General features: G+C 39.7%; 1 protein-coding gene and 1 long non-coding RNA gene across 2 annotated transcripts in view; one reads left to right on the plus strand and one right to left on the minus strand.

Annotated features, from left to right (window-relative positions):
* Positions 1 to 25,229, plus strand: part of LOC122463127 — a 73,896-nt gene that overhangs the window by 15,668 nt on the left and 32,999 nt on the right. The window lies entirely within an intron of this gene.
* Positions 14,403 to 16,115, minus strand: GJA3 (gap junction protein alpha 3). Its single transcript, XM_007059127.4, has one exon. The coding sequence runs from the start codon at positions 16,113 to 16,115 to the stop codon at positions 14,586 to 14,588; it is 1,530 nt and encodes a 509-aa protein (XP_007059189.2). The 3' UTR covers positions 14,403 to 14,585.

Consider the following 25,229-nt stretch of genomic DNA (forward strand, 5'->3'; position numbering starts at 1 on the left):
CAAGGCATTCCAGTGGCATCTAGCCAAATAGTTCCAGATTATGGAATTTACATGGTCAGCTTTTTAGTAAACCAGTGGGGCTTTCAAGTCCTGCAGCATGCTGCTCCTTCATATTATGCTTTCCTTTTTTTTAAAAAAAAAAGTAGGAAATTCTACTCCTACATTGAAAGACTATTACTTCCATGTTCAAGTACTCAAACATCAAGACATGCCAAAGTGTATTCTGATCTCTGTGTATGTAAGTTACAAGATAGTCTTTAATTATATCTTTTTACTATTTTTCAAATAATTCAATTTTAGAAATACCATGTGATAAATCAATATTTTTAGAATCTCTTAACACAGATTAATGATGCCAGTCATTCCTGAATCACTGCAATTAGTTATCCAATTAGAGTATAATGGGGAGGACTGCAAAATAAATAGTAAGAAAATGTTTGTTTTCATTTTTCCCATGTCTGTACTAAAAATACTATTTTAGTTAAACCAAAAAGATGTAAGTTTGAGTTTTATTGGTATTGACTAACTGTATGCACTCAAAGCAAAAAGCATTGTGGAGAAAAACTGGTGCTTGAACAAGTTCACCACTGGCCTAAGTAGTTGCAACTCTGACTTCAAAAGAGTTAAACCCACATTTTTGCCCACAGTGAATAATTTGTTCAGTTATCCTAACCTTTAAATTCCTAAAGGAAAGAATCACATTGTCATGTTTTTTAAATTTATAATGTGATCCCCCCTCCCCCCCGCCACAGGTGAAATATCACAATGCAAGTATTCAGCATCCCACAATCGAGTGACCAAAGAAATTGAAGTGTTCTCCGACTGGTTTTTGAATGTTATAATTCTTGATGTCTGATTTGTGTCCATTTATTCTTTTACATAGACTGTCCAGTTTGACCAATGTACATGGCAAAGGGGCATTGCTGGCACATCCCACCATCAACCTCAGCCTGGACCAGTCCACACAGGAGATCCACTTCCTGGACAGTAATAAGCGATGGTCACATAAACACCACCCTATGCTGGAAACCTACTGACCGCTATGCCTACCTATATGCCTCCAGCTTTCAGCCAGACCACACCACACAATCCATTGTCTACAGCCAAGGTTTTCGATACAACCGCATTTGCTCCAATCTCTCAGACAGAGACAAACACTACAAGATCTCTATCAAGCATTCTTACAACTACAATACCCACCTGCTGAAGTGAAGAAACAGATTAACAGAGCCAGAAAAATACCCAGAAGTCACCTACTACAGGACAGGCCCAACAAAGAAAATAACAGAACGCCACTAGCCATCACCGTCAGTCCCCAACTAAAATCTCTCCAACGCATCATCAAGGATCTACAACCTATCCTGAAGGACGACCCATCACTCTCACAGATCTTGGGAGACAGGCCAGTCCTTGCTTACAGACAGCCCCCCAACCTGAAGCAAATACTCACCAGCAACCACACACCACACAACAGAACCACTAACCCAGGAACCTATCCTTGCAACAAAGCCCGTTGCCAACTGTGTCCACACATCTATTCAGGGGACACCATCATAGGGCCTAATCACATCAGCCACACTATCAGAGGCTCGTTCACCTGCACATCCACCAATGTGATATGTGCCAGCAATGCCCCTCTGCCATGTACATTGGTCAAACTGGACAGTCTCTATGTAAAAGAATAAATGGACACAAATCAGACATCAAGAATTATAACATTCAAAAACCAGTTGGAGAACACTTCTTCAATCTCTTTGGTCACTCGATTACAGACCTAAAAGATGCAATTCTTCAACAAAAAGACTTCAAAAACAGACTCCAAGGAGAGACTGATGAATTGGAATTAATTTGCAAACTGGATACAATTAACTTAGGCTTGAATAGAGCCTGGGAGTGGAGGGGTCATTACACCAAGTAAAACTATTTTCCCCATGTTTATTCCCCCCACCCCGCACTGTGCCTCAGATGTTCTTGTCAACTGCTGGAAATGGCCCATCTTGATTATCATTACAAAAGGTTTCTCCGCCCCCCCCCCCCCCCCCCACTGCTCTCCTGCTGGTAATAGCTCACTTTAAGTGATCACTCTCGTTACAGTGTGTATGGTAACACCCATTGTTTCCTGTTCTCTATGTATATAAATCTCCCCACTGTATTTTCCACAGTATGCATCCAATGAAGTGAGCTGTAGCTCACGAAAGCTTATGCTCAAATAAATTTTAGTCTCTGAGGTGCTACAAGTACTCCTTTTCTTTTTGCGAATACAGACTAACATGGCTGCTACTCTGAGATGTGTAAAAGTGTGGGCAGTCCCTGCATGCCCCCTTGTGGCCCAGTGTGGCACTGCAGGTGTGCCCCCCTTTAATTTCCCTCAACTGGGTTAGTGATCGGTGACTTTAACAGACTAGGACTAGGAGAGACCAACACACGCTGACAAATACCATGTCACCTTTTCATACGGTTTCAGGATAGAAGCAATTACAATAAACAGTTCATAAGTCCTCACCTCAGGATCCTGGTTCAGCCCCCAAAGTCCTCAAAATGAAGCCTCTGGTTATGCTAGTCTCCTAGATCCTGAAAGAAAGCCACAACCACCACCCATTGCAGCCTGCATGGCTTCTGCTTCTCTCTCTTATTCTGCTTCCTGTCCTGGTTTAAACAGACCTGCCCTAGGAAGGAGGGGGGAGTCTCCTTGATTCCACCCCAAGCTGTGCCAGCTGTGGCCTCCAGACTATACAGGTAATACACTGCTTCACATGCTTCCCACCACGCAGAACCTTGCCTGGTCCTTGGGCAAGTTCTACTGTCTATCCCATGCCCATATGGGCACTCAAATTGAGCAATCATCCTGGTTGGCTTTACTAGGCTGCTGGCCTAGCCACCTCGTCATGATCATATCCTCAAGACAGAGGAATATTTCCTATTTAGCAGCTCCAAGGAAGTCTGCAAGACCTTTGGCCTTATTTTTAGTCTCATCACTGACATATGTAGAGACCAGAAGTCTTTCAAACAGGACTAAGTCATCTTGAACTAGGTACTTTTTAGTTTGTGCCCACAGGGTCTACACATGAGAGCTACACACAAGTGCATGCTGCAGTTCACACTCCCATAGTCTGGACTGAGAGGCTGTGCAGATAAGCCCATGGTCTTTCATTCAGACTAAATCCTCGTTAGGGTTTTGAATCACTACTGACTCTTTCTTTCTCCTGCAGTCTTCAGAAAGACTTGAGGCCTTATTTCCAAACCTCTTAGGCTGCCTGCCACCAGTCAGTGGGTGCACTGTTTCTTGGAGTCTGAGTCCACAAGCTTTTCCAGTTGGGCTAGCCTTGTTTCCAGGGCCACACAGGAAAACTGGTACTGGGATGTCATTTTACCCCCTGCCCACTCCATTTCCTGAAACTTGGTCTTCAAGTCCTGTTTTCTTTTCCTTGGCTGGCCTACAGATTTGTTTTCTTAAGCTGGTTGTTCACCATCTCGTTGTTACGTTGCTCCTCCTCCAGCTGAACCAGGCATTTCTTCTCTAAGGTCAGTGGTTCTTGACCCTGGGAAGTGGCAGTCCCTGCTGTCAGCCCATTCTGATGGTGTAATGCCTGGAACTTATCACACTTTGCTGCAAGCTTCTCCTGCATTTGGACTATCTCCGCCTCCATCTACTCACTGAGATGCTGAAATTTCCTCTTTAATTGCAGTGTTTCTTGGAGGCTAACACAGACTTTCCTCTGAGGAATTGCATGTTTGCTTTCCAGTGCGTTGATTTGTTACCTTGGCTTAGTTTCTCTCCTTCTCTGAAACCACCTTTGCCTGTCTTCTAGTCACTGAATTTGTTCCTGTTGCTCAGCCGATTTCAGTAAGAAAACTTGCAAGCTCAAATGCAGGCTTTCTTACTGTGCACCTACATCATCAGAACCCTTTTACACCCATTTTCGAGGACTTTTGACCTCATCTCAGTCTTTGCCCTGGTTCTTCCAGCTTGGGAATCCATGTTCTTCTTTGGAGCAACTAACAGTCTTTTCATCCTGGAATATCTTCAGGCTCCTGTATCAGGCTACTAACCCCCCCCCCCCGATACTTCTGTTCTGAGGCTGTGGATGGAATTGAGGCAGCTCCAGCAAGTGGGAAAAATCTGAAACCAATGGCTGACTTCTGCCCCTGAAGCTTTCCCCAGAGTCTGCTTCTGGGCTAATGCTCTTTTTCCCAGAACTTTACTACCTTACTTCCCCATAGAAACAAGCAGTTGGTCCAAGGTCAAAAGTTCATGTCCAGCTGATTCTTCTAACATATCCATTTCCCCTGCACTTAAAACAAATTACACCCAGGTGGTGGGGGCTTAAAGACCAAATTGGGTCATATCTCTCAGTGGTGAGAACCAATGGCTGGGGTAGGGGAACCCAGGATCTCCTTGCTCCAGGATTCCAACCCAGGACCACGTGAATAATAGCTCACATGTCTGGCCTGGGATGGGCGACCTTATTCCTGTTCCAGCGGTCATTTCTACTGTGTCTTCCTCTATCTGTGCCACTGGTCTGTTTGAGTTCTCCCTGGAGTTCTCTCTGATCACGCTCCAGAGCGTGGTCTTCTATCAGCAGTCTGTCATTCCTGGCCTCTGTGGGGTGAGGGGACTATGGCAGCTTGGCAGTGGGGCCTGGTCTTGGCCATGTGAAGCCCTAGCAGCTTCTCTGCAGGAGCTTGCTGCACATGACTACTCCCCTGCTCTGACCACCCAGACTGATTTGAGCTGCTTTCTTTTGAGCCCCGCCTCCAATGTGAGCATGCCCAGCAGGTGCAGCTGGCTGGAGCCTTCTGGGACCAGAGCTCTTCTTTAATGCTCAGTTTGCCAGGGTGGGGCTTATACACCCCATCACACCAAGGTATCACTCTTCCTGGCCCAAAACTGTCCCCTCAGTCCTTTTTCACAGCTATCTGGGTTCCTTCACTCTGTGTACCAACGTCCTTAATAGTTCAAACCTCCCCAGGTCCATTCAGCACCCTGTGTTGGCCAGGAATCTTTTCTCTGGCTCCCCAGGGGCAGACCCAATTTACTTGCCCCTCTTGGTGACAATCCGCACACTGACTGGCAGGACTGTATTTCTTCTTCCCTTTGGCATTTGTGATGGGTCAGCCTGTCCAGTTGCTGCTGCTGGGCTCCCTGCCAAGCCTGGGATCTGAACTTCTGGAATCATTGCTGTTGCTCCATCTGCCAGCCTGGCGTCAATCATTTAGTCCTGAAGCTACCTATTGTACACACAAACTTGGTGTAGGCAAGACCTGTCACAGCCAAAGACTGTAGGCACCTCTCTCTACCCTTAATGGGAGAGGGGTTGGAGGATTCTGCCAGCTACACCATATGTAAAAGAGTGGGCCGTCCCTGCATGCTCTCTTGTGGAACAGTAAATATTCCCCCACACCCCTAATTGGGGCAACATTAGGTTTACTTTCTCAGCCTGGGGCAAAGTGAGACCAACACACACTAACAAAATAGCATGTCCTCTTTTAATAAACTTTCAGGACAGGAGCACTTACGATAAACCAGTAGTTAACCTTTTTTTCATTTGTGGACCCCTACAGAATTTCAAATGGAGGTGTGGAGCCCTTTGGAAATCTTAGACAGGCTCTGTGGATCACAGCTTGAAAACTACTGTTCTATGATAACGCATGGTGGGGCTGCTGCTGTCACCCCCGTGCAGTAATGACTGTAATACAGTTGCAGCAAAATGTCTGGTTTATTTAAAAAAAAAAAAAATTTGCAAGCATAACATAATACTTGAGTGTTTATATTTTTCCAGCAAATTTTTCTTAAACAAATAGGTCTTCTCTGGCTTTTCCAAATTACCACAATTAGTAAAGGTCCATTAATACTTTTCTGTGATTTTCCATTTCTTGTCCGCAACTCAGCTGCAATTATTTGACGGTCATCCAGCAATTCAAGTCAGACCTTAATCATATGTTTCTAGCATCTTTCTTCAGGAAAGAGATGACCTCATACAATGGATTGTTCTGTTGTCACAGCTCAGTAGTAGATGTCTTTTACTTTTATTAGTTAAGGCATTTTTCTTAATTTTGAAATGGAAGGATAAAAAACTAAAATGTGAGAAGCTTTATGATGTTTTGATACTATGCAGTGGCTTAATCTGTTAACATCTCATTATTAGATTGTTGCTTTATTCAGTATAGGAAAGACAGAGTTGCTCATCTTCTACTCGCTGGCCTTTGGTCTTGTTCAAATTGCTCAAGCCACTCACTTGAAAGGGTTCATCTAGACTGCATGCTGCTTTTGGCAGTGAGTAGTGTACATACCCTTTTAACTCCCCCAGCACGGGCATAAAAAAGTCCTGTAGCTGGTGTGGCATGACTTAGGCAAGTAGAGGAAAGACAGGCCTGAAGGGTGTGGGTTATACGTATGTGAGTATGTACCCTACCTATACTGCCTCCCTATCTATACTGATATTTCCAGCATTGTAGTTTCCTGCTTCCTCCTTGCTGCTGGAGCTTTCCCCTACTACAGGAAAAGACTCCAGCAGTGGGGGAAGGCTCTGGCAGGGAGGAGGCAGTGGGGAAAGACTGGAGCACTTCCCCAACCCAGGGAAAGACTCTAGCAGTGGGGAGACAAGAGGGAAAGGCTCCACCAGTTCCCTGCTGCTGGAGCCTTTCCCCACAGCCAGGAAAGACTCCGGCAGAGGCATTTCTCTACTGCCTTCCCCCTGCCAGAGGTTTTCCTCCCTGCAGTCACAGGCTCCAATAGTGGGGAGCTGCTCTCTCCCTGCTGCTGGAGTCTTTCACTGGCACATGTAGTTACACACCAGGGTGTGGATTTGGCTTGCTTTTCACTGTGGCTTGTAGCCACATGTACGCTACATGCCACTGACATCGGTGTGTTTGGGCAAATGTACACTAATATAAGATGCTGGGTGCCCATATGAATCTATATTTTAAATAGAAATTAGAGCATAAGGCCTACAAACCCTTCTGCTAACACGAATAGTCTCTTTGTAGATCTTATGGGATTTCTCCTGTCAGTATTGTTTTAGTAAAAGTTGCAGGATCAGCTTCTTAGTCTTCAAAATGCATGTATGTTTGGAATTTAAGTAGAGAAGCAACTCAGTGACTTTGGGAATACCAATAGGCTAGGCATTCTTTCAGTCATGTAAATGATATTTTGGACTAAATTCAGCTCATTTTACTCATGTGAATACTTACTCAAATCAATGGGACAGATTATTTGATTCAGGTAAGCAGAATTTGGGCCTTTTACCCCATAAATTGACAAGGGGGCAGGGAGGACTTAGAAAAGTTAATTTGCTTTTTAAAAAAAAAAAAAAAAAAAGCTGTCACTCACCCATTCTGCTACTCTTTGAAAATTATTCTTCTGGAAACTTGACTTGCTGCTCAGGAAAAAGCACTACTTAAATAATTTTAAATACATGCCTGGATTACATTACTTAGCCTGTGACTGAGATTACTCTTCCACAAAGAGAACAAAATGCCCTTACACCTTTGCTTGAACTATCAAGACCTTGCATATGAGCACATAGGACTAAGCAGGCCTACTTGCTGTCTGTGGAGAGGATGGGAAAGAGCAGGAAATGGTCAGAGGCTTGGCCATGCTCCCCATTTAAAGTAGCTGAGGAGCACGAGGATGGCCACCCACAGTTTACTTACTCCCAGGAGCAAAGGTGAAGTATGGGAGGAATTGTGACTCACGTGTGTCACAGTCAAAATCTAGGGTGAAATCCTGAACCTACTGAAGTCAATGGGAAAGCTGCCACTGATTGCAGTAAGATCAGAATTGCATCCCTAGCTTCCCCTCTACAGTGAGAACTTCCATTGAAGTCAGTGGGAGATCTGCATGTGGATGAATCACGGGATTCGGCCTTAAATTTTCAGACAGATCTTAGTCAGTCAGCTGAATAAGACTGAATGTTAAAAGAAAGTAGATTAACTGAATAATGAAAGTTATCTATTTTAGTTTGGTTCCTCTGCATTTTAATGTTTTTAGTGATCATCTATACATCATTGTAAATTTCATCTAAAAGAGACGCTCTTACAGTACAAAAAGTTTATTTAGTAACAGTTTTGTAAACATTTGAGGTAAATTGACATTTACATCAACTTGTTCTTATAGAATTGAATACATAAGGCACTTCTTCAAAGACACCACTTGAAACAGTTTGCTGCTTGTAGTGTTATTAAAAGTCCCTGACTTCCCAGAAAACTTTCTTCTTTTGTTGTGAGGTTCTGTAATGTAAAAGACAGACAGCCTTTCAACAACAAGAAACCTCTGAGTAAGCTTTCTTATGCAACACAACCTTTTAATTGTGAGAGAACTGGAAATAGGAATATATTCCCCATCTTAAAATATGTTCACATTTGTTTCATATCTTTTAAAGGGCTGAAACCTCAGAAATTAGCCTAGCATACGAAAACAAATGTAGGGCCCAAACCTGCAAATTACTTTTCACAGGAGTATTTTTTTACGTAAGCAAATAATCTCATTGTCTTTTACAGTACTACTTGCGTGAGTAAAGATCGCTCACATGAGAGGGCTTTTGCAGGATCAGATCCTTGTTTTTATCTGGAAAACAAAACATTTACCCTTTACAACATCCTCCACAATATAACAGTGCAGTGTTTTGCCACAAGTATTGTTTTGTGTGGGAGTTCAAGCCATACTGTCAATTTCTGACAGAGAGAACTGATGTCACTGCTAATTTTTGCCATTAAACATCCTAAACACACACACAAAGTAAATAGATAATAGTAAAACCTACATTTCATTCTGTGGTAATTCAGTTCATGATGAAAAGTTTTGGTTTTTTCCATAAGAGTGTGCTCCCTGTATACTATATATCAAGATCCTGTACTTTAAACCTATGCAGGAAACTGATAGTGTAGATTACTGTAAGAATTCCCAATATGAAACGAATTTTCTTTAATGGTACTGCCTTACAGCTGAAGAGTTATGTGTTTATATTAAGACATTTCATTTTAGGATTAACATATTGGCAGGGTCATTGCTTAAATTTGTATTATACCAATGTAAATTTCCAAAACCGCATATTCAGTCCAAATGTACAATTCTGAAATCAAAAATTTAATGTAAACTTCAGGAAACCAAAGTTACAAACAGAGCACACATTTCATAAGGAAAATCAGAGTAAAATAAAACAAATGCACTTATTTGGGGGGTGGGGGGAGAACAGCCTGTTTAATTCAGCTCTACTAAGGAACTTAATAAATAAAAACCAAGAGGCTAGATACTCAGCTTGTGTAAACTGCCATAGCTCAATTAAGGTCAATGAAACTATGACAATTTATACCAGCTGAGCAACTCACCCCAGATCTAACTGGAAAAAAGACTGAAATATTATTTTTTAAAAGGATTGTTTTAATGTTTTACTGATCCTACTATTAGGTATTCAGACAAGAAAATAATATGAAGAATTACAGTATATCAGTGCACTTAATTAGTGATGAATGCCTTTATTGGATGGCTAACATATTGGGTCAAATTAATCCCTGGGGTAAGGCCATTAACTTCATCTTTGCATACCAGTTGACTTCTACTGTTACACCAGGGATGAGTTTTCAGTGCATGTTACATGTTCTCAGGAAGCTATAGACCAATACTGGGAAAGCTCAGTATTTTAAATGACTTTTCTTTTTCTTTATGAAAAATCATGTTAGATTTTCATACCAAGAATATTCAAATTTTAATTAAGGGTGAGTTACCAGGAAGTTCTCTCAGACTGTTTTCACTGAATCAAAATGTAAAGAAAAGAACTGTGTAGTTCATAAATCATCCATGCTTTGTTTTCTTTGGTATTAACAGATAGCTGCACTAACTGTACAGGCCCAGCTACAGAAAACAATATAAATATTCTGATGGCCAAAAAACTATTTATGTGCTGATAAATTTTATAAAATGTTTGTTTGTATTTTTGCAACATTCAGTTGTGAAAATATTGTGAAAAATATACTACTGAAATGTAGTGGGTTTTTTTAAAATAAATGTCAATAAATTCCTTGAATTATTGCAAAAAATATAACATTATATACCTGGTAACTTGTCCAAAGTGTGACATTTTCTGTTTTTATCTTTTCTTTTGCATATTTTTAGTATTTCCTTTTATCTTTTAAACTTTAAATACCACATGTAATAATCCTTCCCACCACCCATCTATCCAAGCAGTGAAGACAAGTACTTCCTTCAATTTTAAAATAATATCAAACGCAAATTCTGTAGTCCTTAATGGTCTTCCAATCCTACAATGATCTACAAACCTACTTAAAGTTAAATAAATGTGTAAGATTTCCAGGATTGAGGATTGAGTAAGGGCTGCAGGATTAGGTCCATCTACAGTAACAGCTGCTACCATTTTCATTTTTGAGATGAAACAAAGTATGACAGACAAACTTATCTGAAAAACTTACAAATATTTCCATCCACAGATGCAGTTCCATTTCACAACATTTGTTACTTTTTGGTGTTTACAGCAGTTTTAGAAAACAATTAATTTAAGGTATAAATTGAATCTGATTTTAATTTTTATTCAAAAACATGTTCTTCAGACAAATGTTTTCAAGCTTTAAATGTATACCTTTTGGCATAAACTAATCACTTTCCAAGTACTGAAAAAACGCATAACTATCCTATCCTCTATAGCCTATATCAGTGCTCCTTACTCAAGGAAAACTCTATAACTTCAACAGGAGATTTTCCTAAGTAAGAAGTGCAGGAATCAGGTCCAATAGCATTATGGGGTGTTATCCAAAGCTCCCTGAACTTAATGGAAATCTTTCCATTGACTTCAATGAGCTTTGGATCAGGCCCAATAAGCATATTAAAATATTATGCATACCAGGCCAAATCCTCAGGTTATTTTATTCTTTACTTAGTAGACTCCCATTGATTTAAATGGCAGTTTTCATGAGTAAAGATTGAGTAAAGCTCTCATTATTTGCTCCACCAATGACATTTTCAAAGAACTTTGTTTCCCCCTTGTGATCCTGCAGCCTTCAAAGAGACAAAATGTGCACTGAAATCAATTGAACTTTTGACTCTGCAAGATCAGTTATCATGACTGAAATTAAGAATCAGTTTATAACACTCTAAATTAAAGTGTGGTTAACCAAGAAGCTTGAGCTTTTACAGTTGTTTTGGAAGAACTAAAGAAGCCAGTGTTAAAAACACAACCTGTGAGTTGTTGTTTTGCTTTGTTTTGTTTTATCTATTTTTTCAAACTTTTGTTGATCTGGTCTGGAGACTATTAGATCAGGTTTCTCCCAGGGAGCCCAGTTAGAGTTGCAATTCTCCTTCCCCACGCCAAGCCTGTGTAATTGAAATAAATGGGTCTTTTGCAAGGACAGCTGTCCAGTCCTTACTATACCTGAAAACGCCACATACCACAAAACTCTTTGAACTCTGTGCAGGACTAACCACACATGTTAATCTGAAAATGGTAGATTAAATATCAGTTGATTTTAAGCAAGTTATAACAATCTCTCCTCTTAGGTTTTTAAATATAGTATGGGCTCACTCCATGGGGGTTGTGCCTGAGTAAGGATTGCAGGATCAGTGACTATATGTAACAGGGGGTCATATTCTGCTCTATGGCCCTGCTCCAGCAAAGCATGTACTCCTTATGCTTTTTTTGAACCAAGGCCTTAGTTATATCAATATACAGTTGGAGATACTTACTCTTTACATTAGTGTAAATGAGAGCAGAATTCGGCCCTATGAATTTTGATGCAGTTCTCCAATAAGTGTCATTAAAATACAGAGGTGCACATCATGTTACTTCAGCAATATAATGACCTGACATTCAGAAACTGCTATAAATGTTAGTAGATCTAAAAATTTTGAGGGCTAAATTCTGTCCTCATGTACATTTAATATAACTCTATTAACTTGCAGAGTAGCAGCTGTGCTAGTCTGTATTCGCAAAAAGAAAAGGAGTACTAGTGGCACCTTTAGAGACTAACCAATTTAGTTGAGCATAAGCTTTCGTGAGCTACAGCTCACTTCATCGGATGCATACCATCGGATGGTTAGTCTCTAAGGTGCCACTAGTACTCCTTTTCTTTTTCCTATTAACTTTGTGCTAGTTTCAGTGGTGTGGCATGGGTGTAGCTGAGAGCAGAATTCTTTTAGCTTGTACGTTTGTTTTTAATGGCTTAAAACAGCTCATGAGAGGATGCCTTAAACTTGACTACTAAATAGTTGCTATCTGTTTTTACTTGTTAATCAGCATATTAAGAAATGCATATTGACTTTATTATATATGCAGTGTCAGCCCCAAGACTTTTAGCAGGCCAGAGTTGCATCCTGCAACCCTTTCTCATACAAGCAGGTCAACTGAAGTCAATGAGACAACTTATATAAGAGTCTCAGGACAGAACCCCAACCCTGCTCCATGGTTATTCAGAAATAATTTTGAGTCTGTGTACTGATGGGAAATATTGTTAATCATTTAATAAAATAAACACGTTCAGGAAAACATATATTATCAGTTGCACTTGTAGCCTTTAGCTACATAGGGAACTGATCTCAACTTTGCCTAAGTAAGCACTATATGGCCAGGCCAACACACTTTGAACATGTAAAGATTATTTAAGTGAACTTAGCTATACTATTTTAATTATGGCAGTTCAGCTTTATGTTTGCGATGTTGTTGTAGCATGTTGGTCCCAGAATATTAGCGATACAAGGAGGGTGAGGTAATATCTTTTATTGGACCAACTTCTGTTGGTGAAAAAGACAAGCTTTTGAGCTTACACAGAGCTCTTCTTCAGGTCTGGGACAGGTACTCAGAATGTCACAGCTAAATAGAAGTTCAGCTTTATGGCAGCCAGAGGAATAGTGCTGGACTTCGACTAATTGAAATGATCTTTTCAACCACAAGAACAAAAGTTGGGTCTGATTCTGCCTTCTTTTTATACCCAAATCTCTCTCCAACTTTTTCAGAAGTTCAAACTTCTGATTGAATTATGTGAGAGTATTTGTTACAATGGGAATGAAGGACTGAGTCTCTTTTAAGGAAAGCTGACTCCTTAGAAAAATACCCATAATTTTTCTTCATCGTTTTAAGGGAAATGGGTCCAATCCTACATTCCTTGTTGCACCCAAAACTTCATTTGACTTCCGATGAAGTTTTGATTGAATAAGGACTGCAAGATGAGGGGGCCCAGTCCTGCTCCTATGGAAGTCAATATGAATTCTGCCATTGACTTCTGTGCAATCAGAATAGGCCCCGAGGCCCTTAAAATGTTGCCATGATATTTTAGTCACCTTTTTTGCAGTACAGTATATTCTATGTATGCTGTTTATTGGTTTGTAAGACATTACAGATTGTCATAGGACAGGGCTAATCACTTACAGCACACAGCAGGAAACAATACTGCTTTGAACTTTACTTTTGTTTCCCCTTAATTTTTACTATGAAATCAAAGATCAAACTAAAATGTATAAGTACACTGTCAAGAAATTTAAAACTACAGATTAAAATTTATTCTAAAACTGCTCAAATACCTTAAAGATATGCATTCTAGTTTTACTTCTATTAAGTATTTTTCCAACTACCTTAAGCTGATAAAAGCATGTATCTAATAGTCTAAAATGCAGAACTCTACTTTAACCTATTGTTTTGTTCACGAGCAACATAAGGGGTCACAGTGTACTGAAACCATAATCCTTTTTTTCTGGATTACAATTATTCTGTGTAATACTTTATGAGGTGTGTGGTTTAGTTTCCTGTCCTCCTCTAAGCAATTTCAGAAGTCATCTCACAATATAACCAAACATATTCAAAGGAATACACAGGTTTAAAAACATTGTGTGGTCACAGTTGGCAAACACTGGACAGACGGTCAAACTGGACATTTCCTTATGGGTCAAGAGTAAAAAAATTATTATAATAATACAAAGATGAAGCTCAGAATGATAAAAGCTACTACAGGGGTTACCCAAACTTTGCCCAGCCAAGAGGGTCGCTTTGGAAATTTGCCATGAGTGCAAAGGCTGCCCTACTTTGCATTAAATGGAAGAGACTGTTGTCACCCTGATGTTTAATATGGCAGGTTGGTCCACAGAGATGACAGGTGCCAGCAGGCAATATGCCATCCTCATTTTCAAGGAGATGGTTACACAGGTCTGCATGGGGTTTCAGAGGAAGGAAAGAAGTCAAGGCCTCTGCTCATGAAGTGCTTATATACGACGAGTGGAAGTAAAGGTGAGGGCTAAGAGTATTAACACTGTTCTTGGAAGAGCTTCCATATGAAGGCACATGGCTAGCTGCCACCACCTGTCATCTGTGCAAGCCCTCCATATGGCTGCCATTGGGATGTCTGTCATTGATGTCAATGACAGGGGGATTGGTCCCTTGGTCCACGGGCTGCACTTTGGCCACCCCTGACCTACTAGAAAATGTAGATATTTATCCCCACTACAACTCACAGAGTGCAAGAACAGCAAGCTTCAAAGTTTGTACCCCAGCCTCCCTCACCCCCTGTGCTGGGGCATGGCCTCATCCCCAATGCAGCTCCTCATCACACTTTGCTTTCATCATCTGCTTCTCCCAGTGCTGGGGACCACGCTACACAGCTAAGTCATCTGACCTGGCTCTACTGCTGCTTGACTTACTAGCCCTGCTTAAGCGCCGTGTGTCTATGAGCAGTGGCGGCTCATGCATTTCTACTGTAGTGCAGGCAGCTGACACTGGCCATTCCTTTGTGGCCTCCTCTTCACCTTCTACATCCCACTTGCTGCTGCTTCCTCTGCTCAGGCTGGTGCTGCTGCTGCTATTGACTGCTGCTACAGGTGGCAAAAGAGGTGGCGACGGCAGCGGCTGCTCACTGGCTGCCTCTTGCTTTGGAGACTGTTGTCCGATGCTGCTGGGGGCAGAGGAGGCAGCTGAGCTGGAGGCTGGTGGCTTCCTCTGCTGCTCGACTGCCAGATTGGCCCAGTTCTGCTCGACAGCTAAGACCTGGCTGCTGCCATTGAAGCAGGGGGTGATGGCTTGCATAGGTGTTGGGATGGAGGTTGGAGTTGGGATTGGGATAGAGGTGGGGGTGGGAGTGGCAGTATTGTGTTGCTCCTCAGAGAATGGAGGAGCCCTGGGGTAGTCAGCCAGGAAAGTTGTGGCAGCTGGTTGTGCCCTAGCAGTGGCTTCAGCATAGTAAGGCGGCACAGTCTGTGAAGAGAGCAGCGGAGTGATGGTATGGGAATCCGGCAGAGCAGGCGAGACAGTAGGGAACGCTGCTGGAGATGGCAGTGGCAGAGTAATAGGTTTGGAGTCCCTTGCAATGGTAGCTGGTGCAATGGCAGTGGGGAGTGGATCAGGGCGGTATTGGTTGGTCACGCCTTGCTTGAGCTTCTTCCATCCAAGGTGGTACATCTCAAGCATGTTGAGCAGCAGCGAGACACATGCCACCACCAGCATGAAGATGATGAAAATGGTCTTCTCAGTGGGCCGTGAAATGAAGCAGTCCACAATGTTTGGGCAAGGCCAGCGGCTGCAACGGTAGAGTGGCTTCAGCTCAAAGCCATAGAGGAAATATTGGCCCACAATGAAGCCTATCTCAAACAGAGTTTTGAAAATGATGTTGAAGACATAGGTGCGGAGCAAGGCACCACTGATGCGGATTTTACCCCGCTCATCACGGATTGGTGGCTTCTCCTTCTTTGGGAATGGCTCCTTATTGGTGCTGCTGTTGTTGCTACTCCCTCGGCCACCTGCTGCTGCTGCTGCTCCCCCCTGGTGGTTGCTGTCCCTGCTGCTTCCCTTCTTTTTTAGCTCTTCCTCTTTCTTCTTCTCCTCCATGCGCACAATGTGCAGCACATGGCCCAGGTAGATGAGGGTTGGCGTAGAGACAAAGATGATCTGAAGCACCCAGAAGCGGATGTGGGAAATGGGGAAGGCTTTGTCATAGCAGACATTTTCGCAACCAGGTTGCTGTGTGTTGCATATAAAGTCCGATTGTTCATCTCCCCACACTTCCTCAGCAGCAGCCCCCAGCACCAGGATCCTGAAGATAAATAGTACCGTCAGCCAAACTTTGCCAATAACCGTGGAGTGCTCTTGTGCATTCTCTAATAGTCTCCCCAGAAAGCTCCAGTCACCCATTGTTTCAGATCTCTAACCTACAATAAGAACATTATAGCAGTGTTATTAAAAGAAAATAGAGAAGTAGATAATTATATAAATCCCCAAATAAATATGTGACTATTATGTTTCATGTCATATGACATGTATTAAAATATCTATATATATATTAGGGTGTATATTTTCTATTACAGAATGGGGGTGTGTGTGTGTGTGTGTGTGTTTAGAATTGCACAGACCTGTGTAAAATGTGACCAGTGTCAGTGAATCATAGGTGCCGACTCTGTGCAGGGTTCAAGCACCCACGGAAAAAAATTAGTGGGTGCTTAGCACCCACCGGCAGCCAGCTTCCCCACAGAGACTCCTGTCCACCAGCAGCCCTGCTGATCAACTCCTCCACCTCTCTCCCAGCACCTCCTGCCTACTGCAGATCAGCTATTCCGTGGCATGCAGGAGGCACTGGGCGGGGGAGGGGGAGGAGGGAGAGAGGAGCAGGGGGGCGCACTTTGGGGAGGTGGAGGAACTGGGCGGAAAGAGGTGGGGTGGGAAGAGGTAGGGCAGGGCTGAGGGTCTGGGGTAGGGAGTTGGGTGGGGACGGGGCCTAGGGTGGAACAGGGGCGTGAGTACTCCCAGGGCCTGGAGGAAGCCAGTGCCTGTGCAGTGAATAGAGAATTCTGATTTGCTAGTGTCTTACACCTAATTTGTACTGTGTAAGTGTCAACCGCAGTGTGGTAGGCGGCAGATACTCAGACCTGTAATCTCTAATAGAAGAATTTAAATATCAAAGTACTAGCTTGCTTGTCTTTTTACTTCCCCCATCTCAGATATGCTGGCCAGGCATCTAATCTGTTCTTGCCTATTTTTAGAAAATCTTGTTGTTGTTAGTGAGAGAAAGCTGCCAAGTTATACAAAGTTTGGCTGACATTATTAGATTAATAATGTAATATAGTCCTGGTCATAGTCCAGGATCTCATTGTGCTAGGTGCTGTATAAACACAGAATGGAAGGATTGTCTCTGCCCCAGAGAGCTTACAGCCTAATTCTGTAATTATGAATGTGAATGTATACATTGAAAATAAGCATGTTCTCTTGAAAATCAAGTAATAAGTTCAGTTTGTTTATTTTTGATCTGAAAGGAACACTTGATAAAAGAAACTTCAAATATGTGGAATGCAATATTAGAAACCATGAGATGAATAGCATAAATGAATGATACTTTCCCCAGTATCCTGTCAATTGGTTCCCATTGGGAATTGGTGCTTCAATAAGGTTATTTTGCCAAATAACATCATGTTGGAACCCAGGCTTTTGCTATATAAAGTTATTATTTAGCAGAGAAATTCCTCATGGCTTTATTCTTAGTGAGAAAAGCTGTTAGTTTAAACTTTCAAAAGTGTCTAGTGATTTTGAGAGTCTGTTTTTGGGTGTCCACTTTAGACACTTTAAAGGGACGTGATTTTCAGAGGGCAAGTACTGAACACTTTTTCAAAATCAGACCCCTTGTCTCAAGTTGGGCACCAAAAATGGAAGCACCCATAATCATTAGTCATGTTTGAAAATAGAAGCCATTATTTTTGTTTTGCTTCTGCATGAAGGTAGTGCAGCTCACTAGCCTAGTAAACTATGATACTTCAGACCATGTTTTGTGTTTTACATGTCAACACCCCTCTGAAAAAGTGTAAAGGGCAGTCAATAAGGCTAACTTCAGAAATACCTGTGTCATACCTGTGCTTCTCTCTTCCCCCTACCCACTAGCTGGAATCCCAGTAAATAATTTGTACACATAAGACCCTCAGTATATTATCAGATTAGCTTGGGTATCTAGCCTTTGGTTTGGTTTTTAAATTCTTAAGATGCTGATATTAAAATGGCTAAATTAAAGTTTTAATGTGGTGGAATCAGATCATCCTACAAAGAAAATACTCTTAAATCTTCATTCCTTAGCACAAAGAAGAAACTACATACATACTATGTGTGTGCTGTTCACTTCTCAACTAGCAAAGTGTTTACTACAGTCAAATGGTATTCTATTTACTGACTTTGACGTTCAGGTTACGATGAATGGCACTTACGACGCTTCTACATTGATACCCTATTCGACTTGCGACTATAAGTTTCGTGTTTACAACAGTCGGTCCTGCAATGGAGTAGATTGTGGTTCCGAGTTCTGACATTCCGACTTACGACGCAATTGTAAAGAACCAATTGCGTTGTAAGTCTGAGGACTGCCTGTATTTTGTTTACAGGGATTTGTAGCTGTAGTGTCCAATATTTTGCAACGTCCTGTTTTTTCAAAATATGTCTAACAGTCTTCATGACAAACTGTAACATATCTAACAGCTTCTGTACGCAATTATCTAGACATTAACATCATGTTTCATTGCAGGAATTGATTTTATTGAATGCATTGTAACCATACGTAAAACACACCACTTGATTTTCTGTAAGGAATGCAGTAGTTCAAGTGAATACTTGTTAGTTAAATTACATTCTATTTCTGATTCTATTAAGACCATTGTTTTTTTCAAAAATATCTCATTCCCCTTTCCTCCCTCAAAAACCATGTTTTTGAATTGTACTATATTATATATTCTACTATATCTTTCAGATATTCAGTTAAAATACAGTATGTTCAATTTTAGATATGCAATTCCAATTATGATGCTATCTATTTTATTATAAATTAAGTGCTTGGTTTTTCAGGATATTATTCTTTCATACACATTGTTACTAATGTGCAGTTTTTATTTTATAGTTTAAGAAAACTTTAGACTGTTAACAATTTTTTCTTCCTTTCATCACTGAAAAATTAGGTCTTCTAGAAAAATTAGCTATTGTTCTTATTAAAACACTAACCCTTTTAGCTTATCAAGCTCCTTTTCTAATACAGCATTATTAGAAATAGTGACACTATGCACTGTGATTAAACTAAACTGATTTTTTTTTAAAGACACAGATTTTTTTTTTTTTAATTTTCAAGGCAGAACTAAAGGTATTTGAGTATCTTAACAGTACATTTCTGTACTTTAACATGTTTACATTTCTTCTAAATTTAATCTTAGCTTTGAATTTCCTTGGTTTATAATTTTTTGGGGGAGATAATTAACCTTGTAAATTTTTGTCCTAAATTAATGTACTCTCAATAATAGCTCCATTTTCATGTATTTTGTTGAAGAGGTTTTTTAATTATTAAAATGGTTATACATGAACAGTAAAATTAGAGTTTGATATTTCTAATGATTTGAAAATATGTACTATCAACCTTAAATCAAGTTACCTCCTTCCTCCTGTATTTCACATTCCTCTGTGCGCGCACGCAAGTTTCCCTTCCCTGCTCTCTCTGTTGAGTAAACCCAGTGAAATAGGTAGTTTTGGAAGATCAGTATTTAGGATGAAGGGTCATTTTATCCCTATGTTTCTCCATCAGCAGGGGCTGGCTCATTAAATCGTCTCCTTTACAGAAATTCACTCAGAATTACCCTGTTTCAAAATGGTTTCCATCACCCATTGTTCTCAATGAGTCTGAGTGCACAGGCCATCTTTTGTAAAGATGGCCACTGCCTCCCATTGATCCCAATAAAAGTGACACCAAGCTATCCTAATGAAAGTTGATGGCCCCTATGCTGTCAGGAAGCAGAAAAGAGAACTGCGAGGACCTGGTGAATGGGCATGATGGCCATCTTTGCTAAGGGTCACCTGTGGTCTCAATCCTGTCCAGAACAATAGGAGATGGTGGCCATTTTGAAAGTAGCCTTTTTTTTTTTTGGTGAGTTTCTCTGAAGGAGAATAATATTATTCAGTCTCTGGTGAAAAAGAAACTTTCATCTACACAGAGTTCAGGGGGAAATTACCAGTAATCCTAAACAATTTATTTTCTATAATTTCTTAGTGTACCACTGTTATTAAACAATTCTTTAAAGACAGACAATGCCCGGATTGAGATTATTGGGGACAAAAAAGAGGTCTGACAGAATGCTAAATTTCTTAAAGGACACCTTTAAAAATTAATTCTAACTCATAAACTAATTAATGGATTTCCTTGTATGTTATCAGAAAATGTATTCAGTACTCAAAGACAAAGTGTTGTAAGTGTGGGGAGGATACAGAATAATCTTTAAACATAGCAAAGCAGTTGAATACCTGCTTTAAGTGTAAAACTCAATTCAGTCTTAACTATCCAGCTGTAACCAGTGCCTCCATAATGTATACATTACAGAAATAAAAATGTGTTAGCAGCCTCATTTCCAAAGGTGCTGCGCATTGGCATCTACAATGGACTTGGGGTCACTCATCACCCCTGCAAATCAGACCCTAAATCTCCCATCAGTGTCCTAGCTTTGTCTGTGTAGCTTTGTCAGTGATAGCAATGGTGGTGGAGACACTCAGCTTTGCCATCAGTTATCTCGACGTGATCTGAACAAAGTAAGATAACATGCTAGTAAAATACTGGTGAAACAATAACTGCAAAGGTCTCAACAGTAATTCCCTTGGACCATATCATGCCATTGAAAAAATGGAGTTCTGCTTAAAAATCAATGAGGAATTTGGTTTAAAAATCAATGGGATGGTAATATATATTTAGTCTAATGGAAGCAATTGCATGAATAAAGAGATAAGAACTTGTCCATAACAGTTTAAAAATATTCAGAAAATTCCATCCTTACACTGTCCAAGCATCATAGCTGTCCAAGAAACAAGTTTTGGTATTACAAAATGGTATGAGATCAAGTGTATGTTTGTATGGGTAGCTGGGTGGGTGTGTAAAGTGAGAGAGAGAGAAAAATTTGTATATATATAAGGCTGTATTTCATTTGTGAGATTGCGGATTCCGCAAAGTTAGGCTTTCACTGCAATTTTGATTTTAATTAGCTTATTTCGCAAGGTCCATGATTTTGTGTACATTTGGAGTATGCAATTAGTACTGCACTAACATTCAGTGCCTGTAAAATGTAAAAGGCTAAAGTTACTGGACTCGATTTCTACAGCAGTTGTTTTAAGACTTTGTCTTCTGAATTTTATATTGTACCAGTCATTTTTTTTAATGAATGTAATATTGTTGCAGCAATATATCTGGTTCTCAATAAAATTAGTAGGCATAACATAATACTTGAGGGCTTGTATTGTTCCAGCAAATTTTTCTTTGGTCTTCTCTGGCTTTTCCAAATTACTGCTATTAATAAAGATCCATTATTATTTTTCTGAGATTTTTCCATGACTTGTGCGCAATTCAGCTGCAATTGTTTGAAGATCATCCTGTGATTCAAGTAGGGCCTTATAATTATGCTGACTGATCTTTTATCACATTTATTATTTAGGAGAGAAAGATAACTCATTGGCTAGAAGTGGTAACTGTCATACTTTTTGAAGATGTCATGACAGCACATCACATACATGATTTTATTTATAATTGTGTGTATATATAAATTGTAGAATCTCAAAATTTTATCCCCACGTTATACCACCAGAACCATTTTGTTAATTAAATATATTAGTCAAGGGTTCTATTGTTACATCCATTATTAAGCAAAATTCCTCATCACTTTCAATTAAAACATCTTTAAAACTGATTATAAGGGTCTTCAAAATTAGAAACTATTAAACAACCATAAGGCCATTATTCCCTGACAGTGCAGGATTGTCCCTAAAAAGAGAGAATGTGTGTATGTGTAATACTTTTGATATATTTAAAATGAGATTTGACAAAGATGAGGCTTCTACAACATCCTGTGGAAAATTATTTTGAAACCTAATAGATGTCACGGTCAGGAATCTTCCTGAAATAAAATCTAAATTTCCTTTCATTCTATTATTCCTAGTTATATCTTTTTTTTTTTTTTTGGTTATCTTTATCTCCTATTTGTTTTAGATTGTTACATTGATCTCTCTATACATGTGTTTGAGAGAAAATGGCATGTAAATGAGAAAACAACTTTGAAAAATGAAATTAACATCTCATTTTTAGTTAAATTACCAGACACCTCAGTCACTATCCACTGTAGTTTTAACCATTGGTTGAATATAGCATTTTAAATTTAGTATAGGTGGTTCACAGATATGACATTACACAAGGTTTCCAGTGTGTTACAATATTAAGAATTTTTCATGTCATCTTTATTATATTTATGATCAGATGTCTTCAAGTTAAACTGCAAAAAAAAAAAGTCAATACACTTTTCAGTTTAGCTGGAAAGAAATGGCTATAAATTGTACACAAAGAACAAATGTTTTTGAACCAAACTCTCTTCCTTTCTTGGGGAGGGGTTGTAAACACAATATTTCTTTTAAATGTACCTTGCAAACTCATTTAAAACGTTAAGGTTTTAATATTAAATCTTTTATGAGAACAGTACATCAGTTGCATACCGAAGGAATACTACAACATTTGGATCTATTAAATTTGTAAAAGCTTGTAAAAAAATATCTAAAAGTGGTAACAAATCACTCACCTGACCTTACTATTACCCTAGATGTTTTACTAGTTCTGAGCCTACTCCTCCTGACGTCCTTAATTAGGCAAAACTCCCACTGACTTCAGTGAGAGTTTTCCCTGAGTGTAAAAAAAAAAAAAAAAAAAAAAAAAAGGGGGGGGGGGGGCAGAAGGACCTCAGGAAGGGAGCCCATTAATCCACATCTGCTACACCCTTCTGTTTAATTGCAGAAAAAATCTGTGCTGTTCACCATCCGCAGGGAAAAAACCCAGAAAATGTTTTATTGCCATTTTAGATTGCTATTTGTAAATGAAGAGAGTTTTACTGGCAAATTATTATATTTTAAGGATGTAAAACAGTGGGCAGTGAGCAGGCCACTGCAGAAACACTTTGGAGCTTAAATTAAATTAAATCTACTTTTAGAATGGCTGAAGCATGAATGAGACGCATCTGTCAGATGCCCATATAGTACCAGTCTCCTAGATCTGAAAACTGCATAATCCAGAAATTTACGAAGGTTGTACAGCCCCATTCGAGTTCTGAGTTAAAAGCATAACCCCCCCTTCTCATTAATGGCTTGCAGAGACCCTGGGAGGAAAGTGAAAGGTTTGTGGGAAGAGGGTTTCAAAGCAGTTAACAGTGACTGCGATTGATACAATTTCGGAGAGAAGCTAAAGACCTGGTTTTTTTTTTTTTTTTTTGAGTGACCATGTTCCAAACCCTTTCAGGCATATTTTTACCAAAAGAAAATATTTTCATATGCCCATTATTTTATGCTGTCTGCTATTTTACCTTTTCTGAACATTCAGTTCAATGCTTGCTCCTCTTGATTACATTTTATTATAAGGCCGCACATGCTGTCAAGATTTCAGGTAACATTTCAATCTCATATGATTTCTTCAGGGAGAAAGGGTTCTTCTTAAAGAAAAACTCCTACTATTTAAATCTTGCATTAGCAAGCATTGCCTAATTGAACCACTAATCTTTCTGGGGAGTCGAAAGATTATTAATGTCTCGAGTAATTTATATTTTGAACAATTGAATGTTCATCCGTTGCAGCTTTTTCGTAATGGTTAGACCAAAGATTGTTGTCAGTGCAAGCAAATGGGTTGGTATGTATTAAAGTACCTTTCAATCTTTTGCTATTATTATGGATGCTCACACTATAGGGTCCCCCCCACCCACCTAATAAATATATTTCAGCATAGGAAAAAAACCCAACACATTTATACCCTTCAAGGTAATATTATGATATAATTGAAAGAAGAAAAGAAGAAGGCAGTTGAGATACATTTTGTTTATCGCATATTGTTGTGCCTTTTAAGAAGCTAAAAGAAATACCCAGTTGGCTGAAGAATTTTCCACCACTACAAGATTAAAAAGGAACTAAAATGTAACTTGGTGCTAAACTTATTTAACAAAATAAATATAGTCTTCTAACTACTTTGGCAAAAGCTCTGGTAAATAAAATGAAGGGGGGGGAATAAAAGACAAACAGATAATATCATTCACGAGATAATACCAATGATGTGGTATACATAACACTAAACATGACTTAGTACAGGGGTAGGCAACCTATGGCACATGTGCAAAAGGCGGCTCGCGAGCTGATTTTCAGTGGCACTCACACTGCCCAGGTCCTGGCCACCAGTCCGGGAGGCTCTGCATTTTAATTTAATTTTAAATGAAGCTTCTTAAACATTTTAAAAACCTTATTTACTTTACATACAACAATAGTTTAGTTATATATTAAAGACTTATAGAAAGAGACCTTCTAAAAACATTAAAACATATTACTGGCACACGAAAGCTTAAATTAGAGTGACTAAATGAAGACTCCGCACACCACTTCTGAAAGGTTGTTGACCTCTGACTTAGTGTATTATGTATGTAACGTTGTTCTGACATTGTCCAAAGAATGCTTAATTTACCATTTCATTATATCAACGTGCTTTTTTATGAATCCCCTTGCATTATAGGTCTCTGGGTACCACCCTTGTCAGGTGCTTATCTCAGCAGGAAGCAAACTGCTGAGCCAGGGCCATTAGTGCCAGGTCAACTAATGTTTATTCTAAACAGAGCGACGTTTTTAAAACAGCATTGTTTCCCTTCCTTTCTCTTTTTACGTCTTTTCATATTTACTTGTCCTCGCCACTTCATAATATGATTGGCAGACCATGCCTGGCACTGTGTTGTAATGCAATAAAGATAATTGCAACACCATTCTGGTGCACAGTTGCACTGGCACCTCTCTCTGCGAGCTCTCTGAATTGACCTTCGCATTCATTCAGAGACCTTATAGGATGGATACATTTTTAGAGTTTGTTTATATTCAAGAGTAAATCTCGGCCTAATCACATCTTCAGTGAGGAACAATCACACAGATGGAGCTATACCTCTGTTACTATATACATATGCACCCACATATAGCGTATCTATAGAATATATAATGTAAAGACGTAGTTCTACTACTATAGCACATACACATAACCTTACATTGAAATGTTACAAAATATAATCAACAGGCAGCATATTTGTATCAACACTTTTAAATAAACACATCACGCTCAGCAAAACGAAAAAAAAAAACCATAGTAAAAATCCTGAAATCAACATGTGATTATGGTCAAAGAAAATCGCCTTGTGTTTTTTCCCCTCTAGGCTGAATATGCAGAAACCAAAACCGTGAATAAACCTAGTAAGCATG

The sequence above is a fragment of the Chelonia mydas genome, chromosome 1 (genome assembly GCF_015237465.2).
Source record: "Chelonia mydas isolate rCheMyd1 chromosome 1, rCheMyd1.pri.v2, whole genome shotgun sequence".
NCBI classification, from domain to species: domain Eukaryota; kingdom Metazoa; phylum Chordata; order Testudines; family Cheloniidae; genus Chelonia; species Chelonia mydas.

Coding starts and splice junctions, on each gene's coding strand:
- GJA3 (XM_007059127.4), bottom strand. CDS start 16,115: ATGGGTGACTGGAGCTTTCTGGGGAGACTATTAGAGAATGCACAAGAG.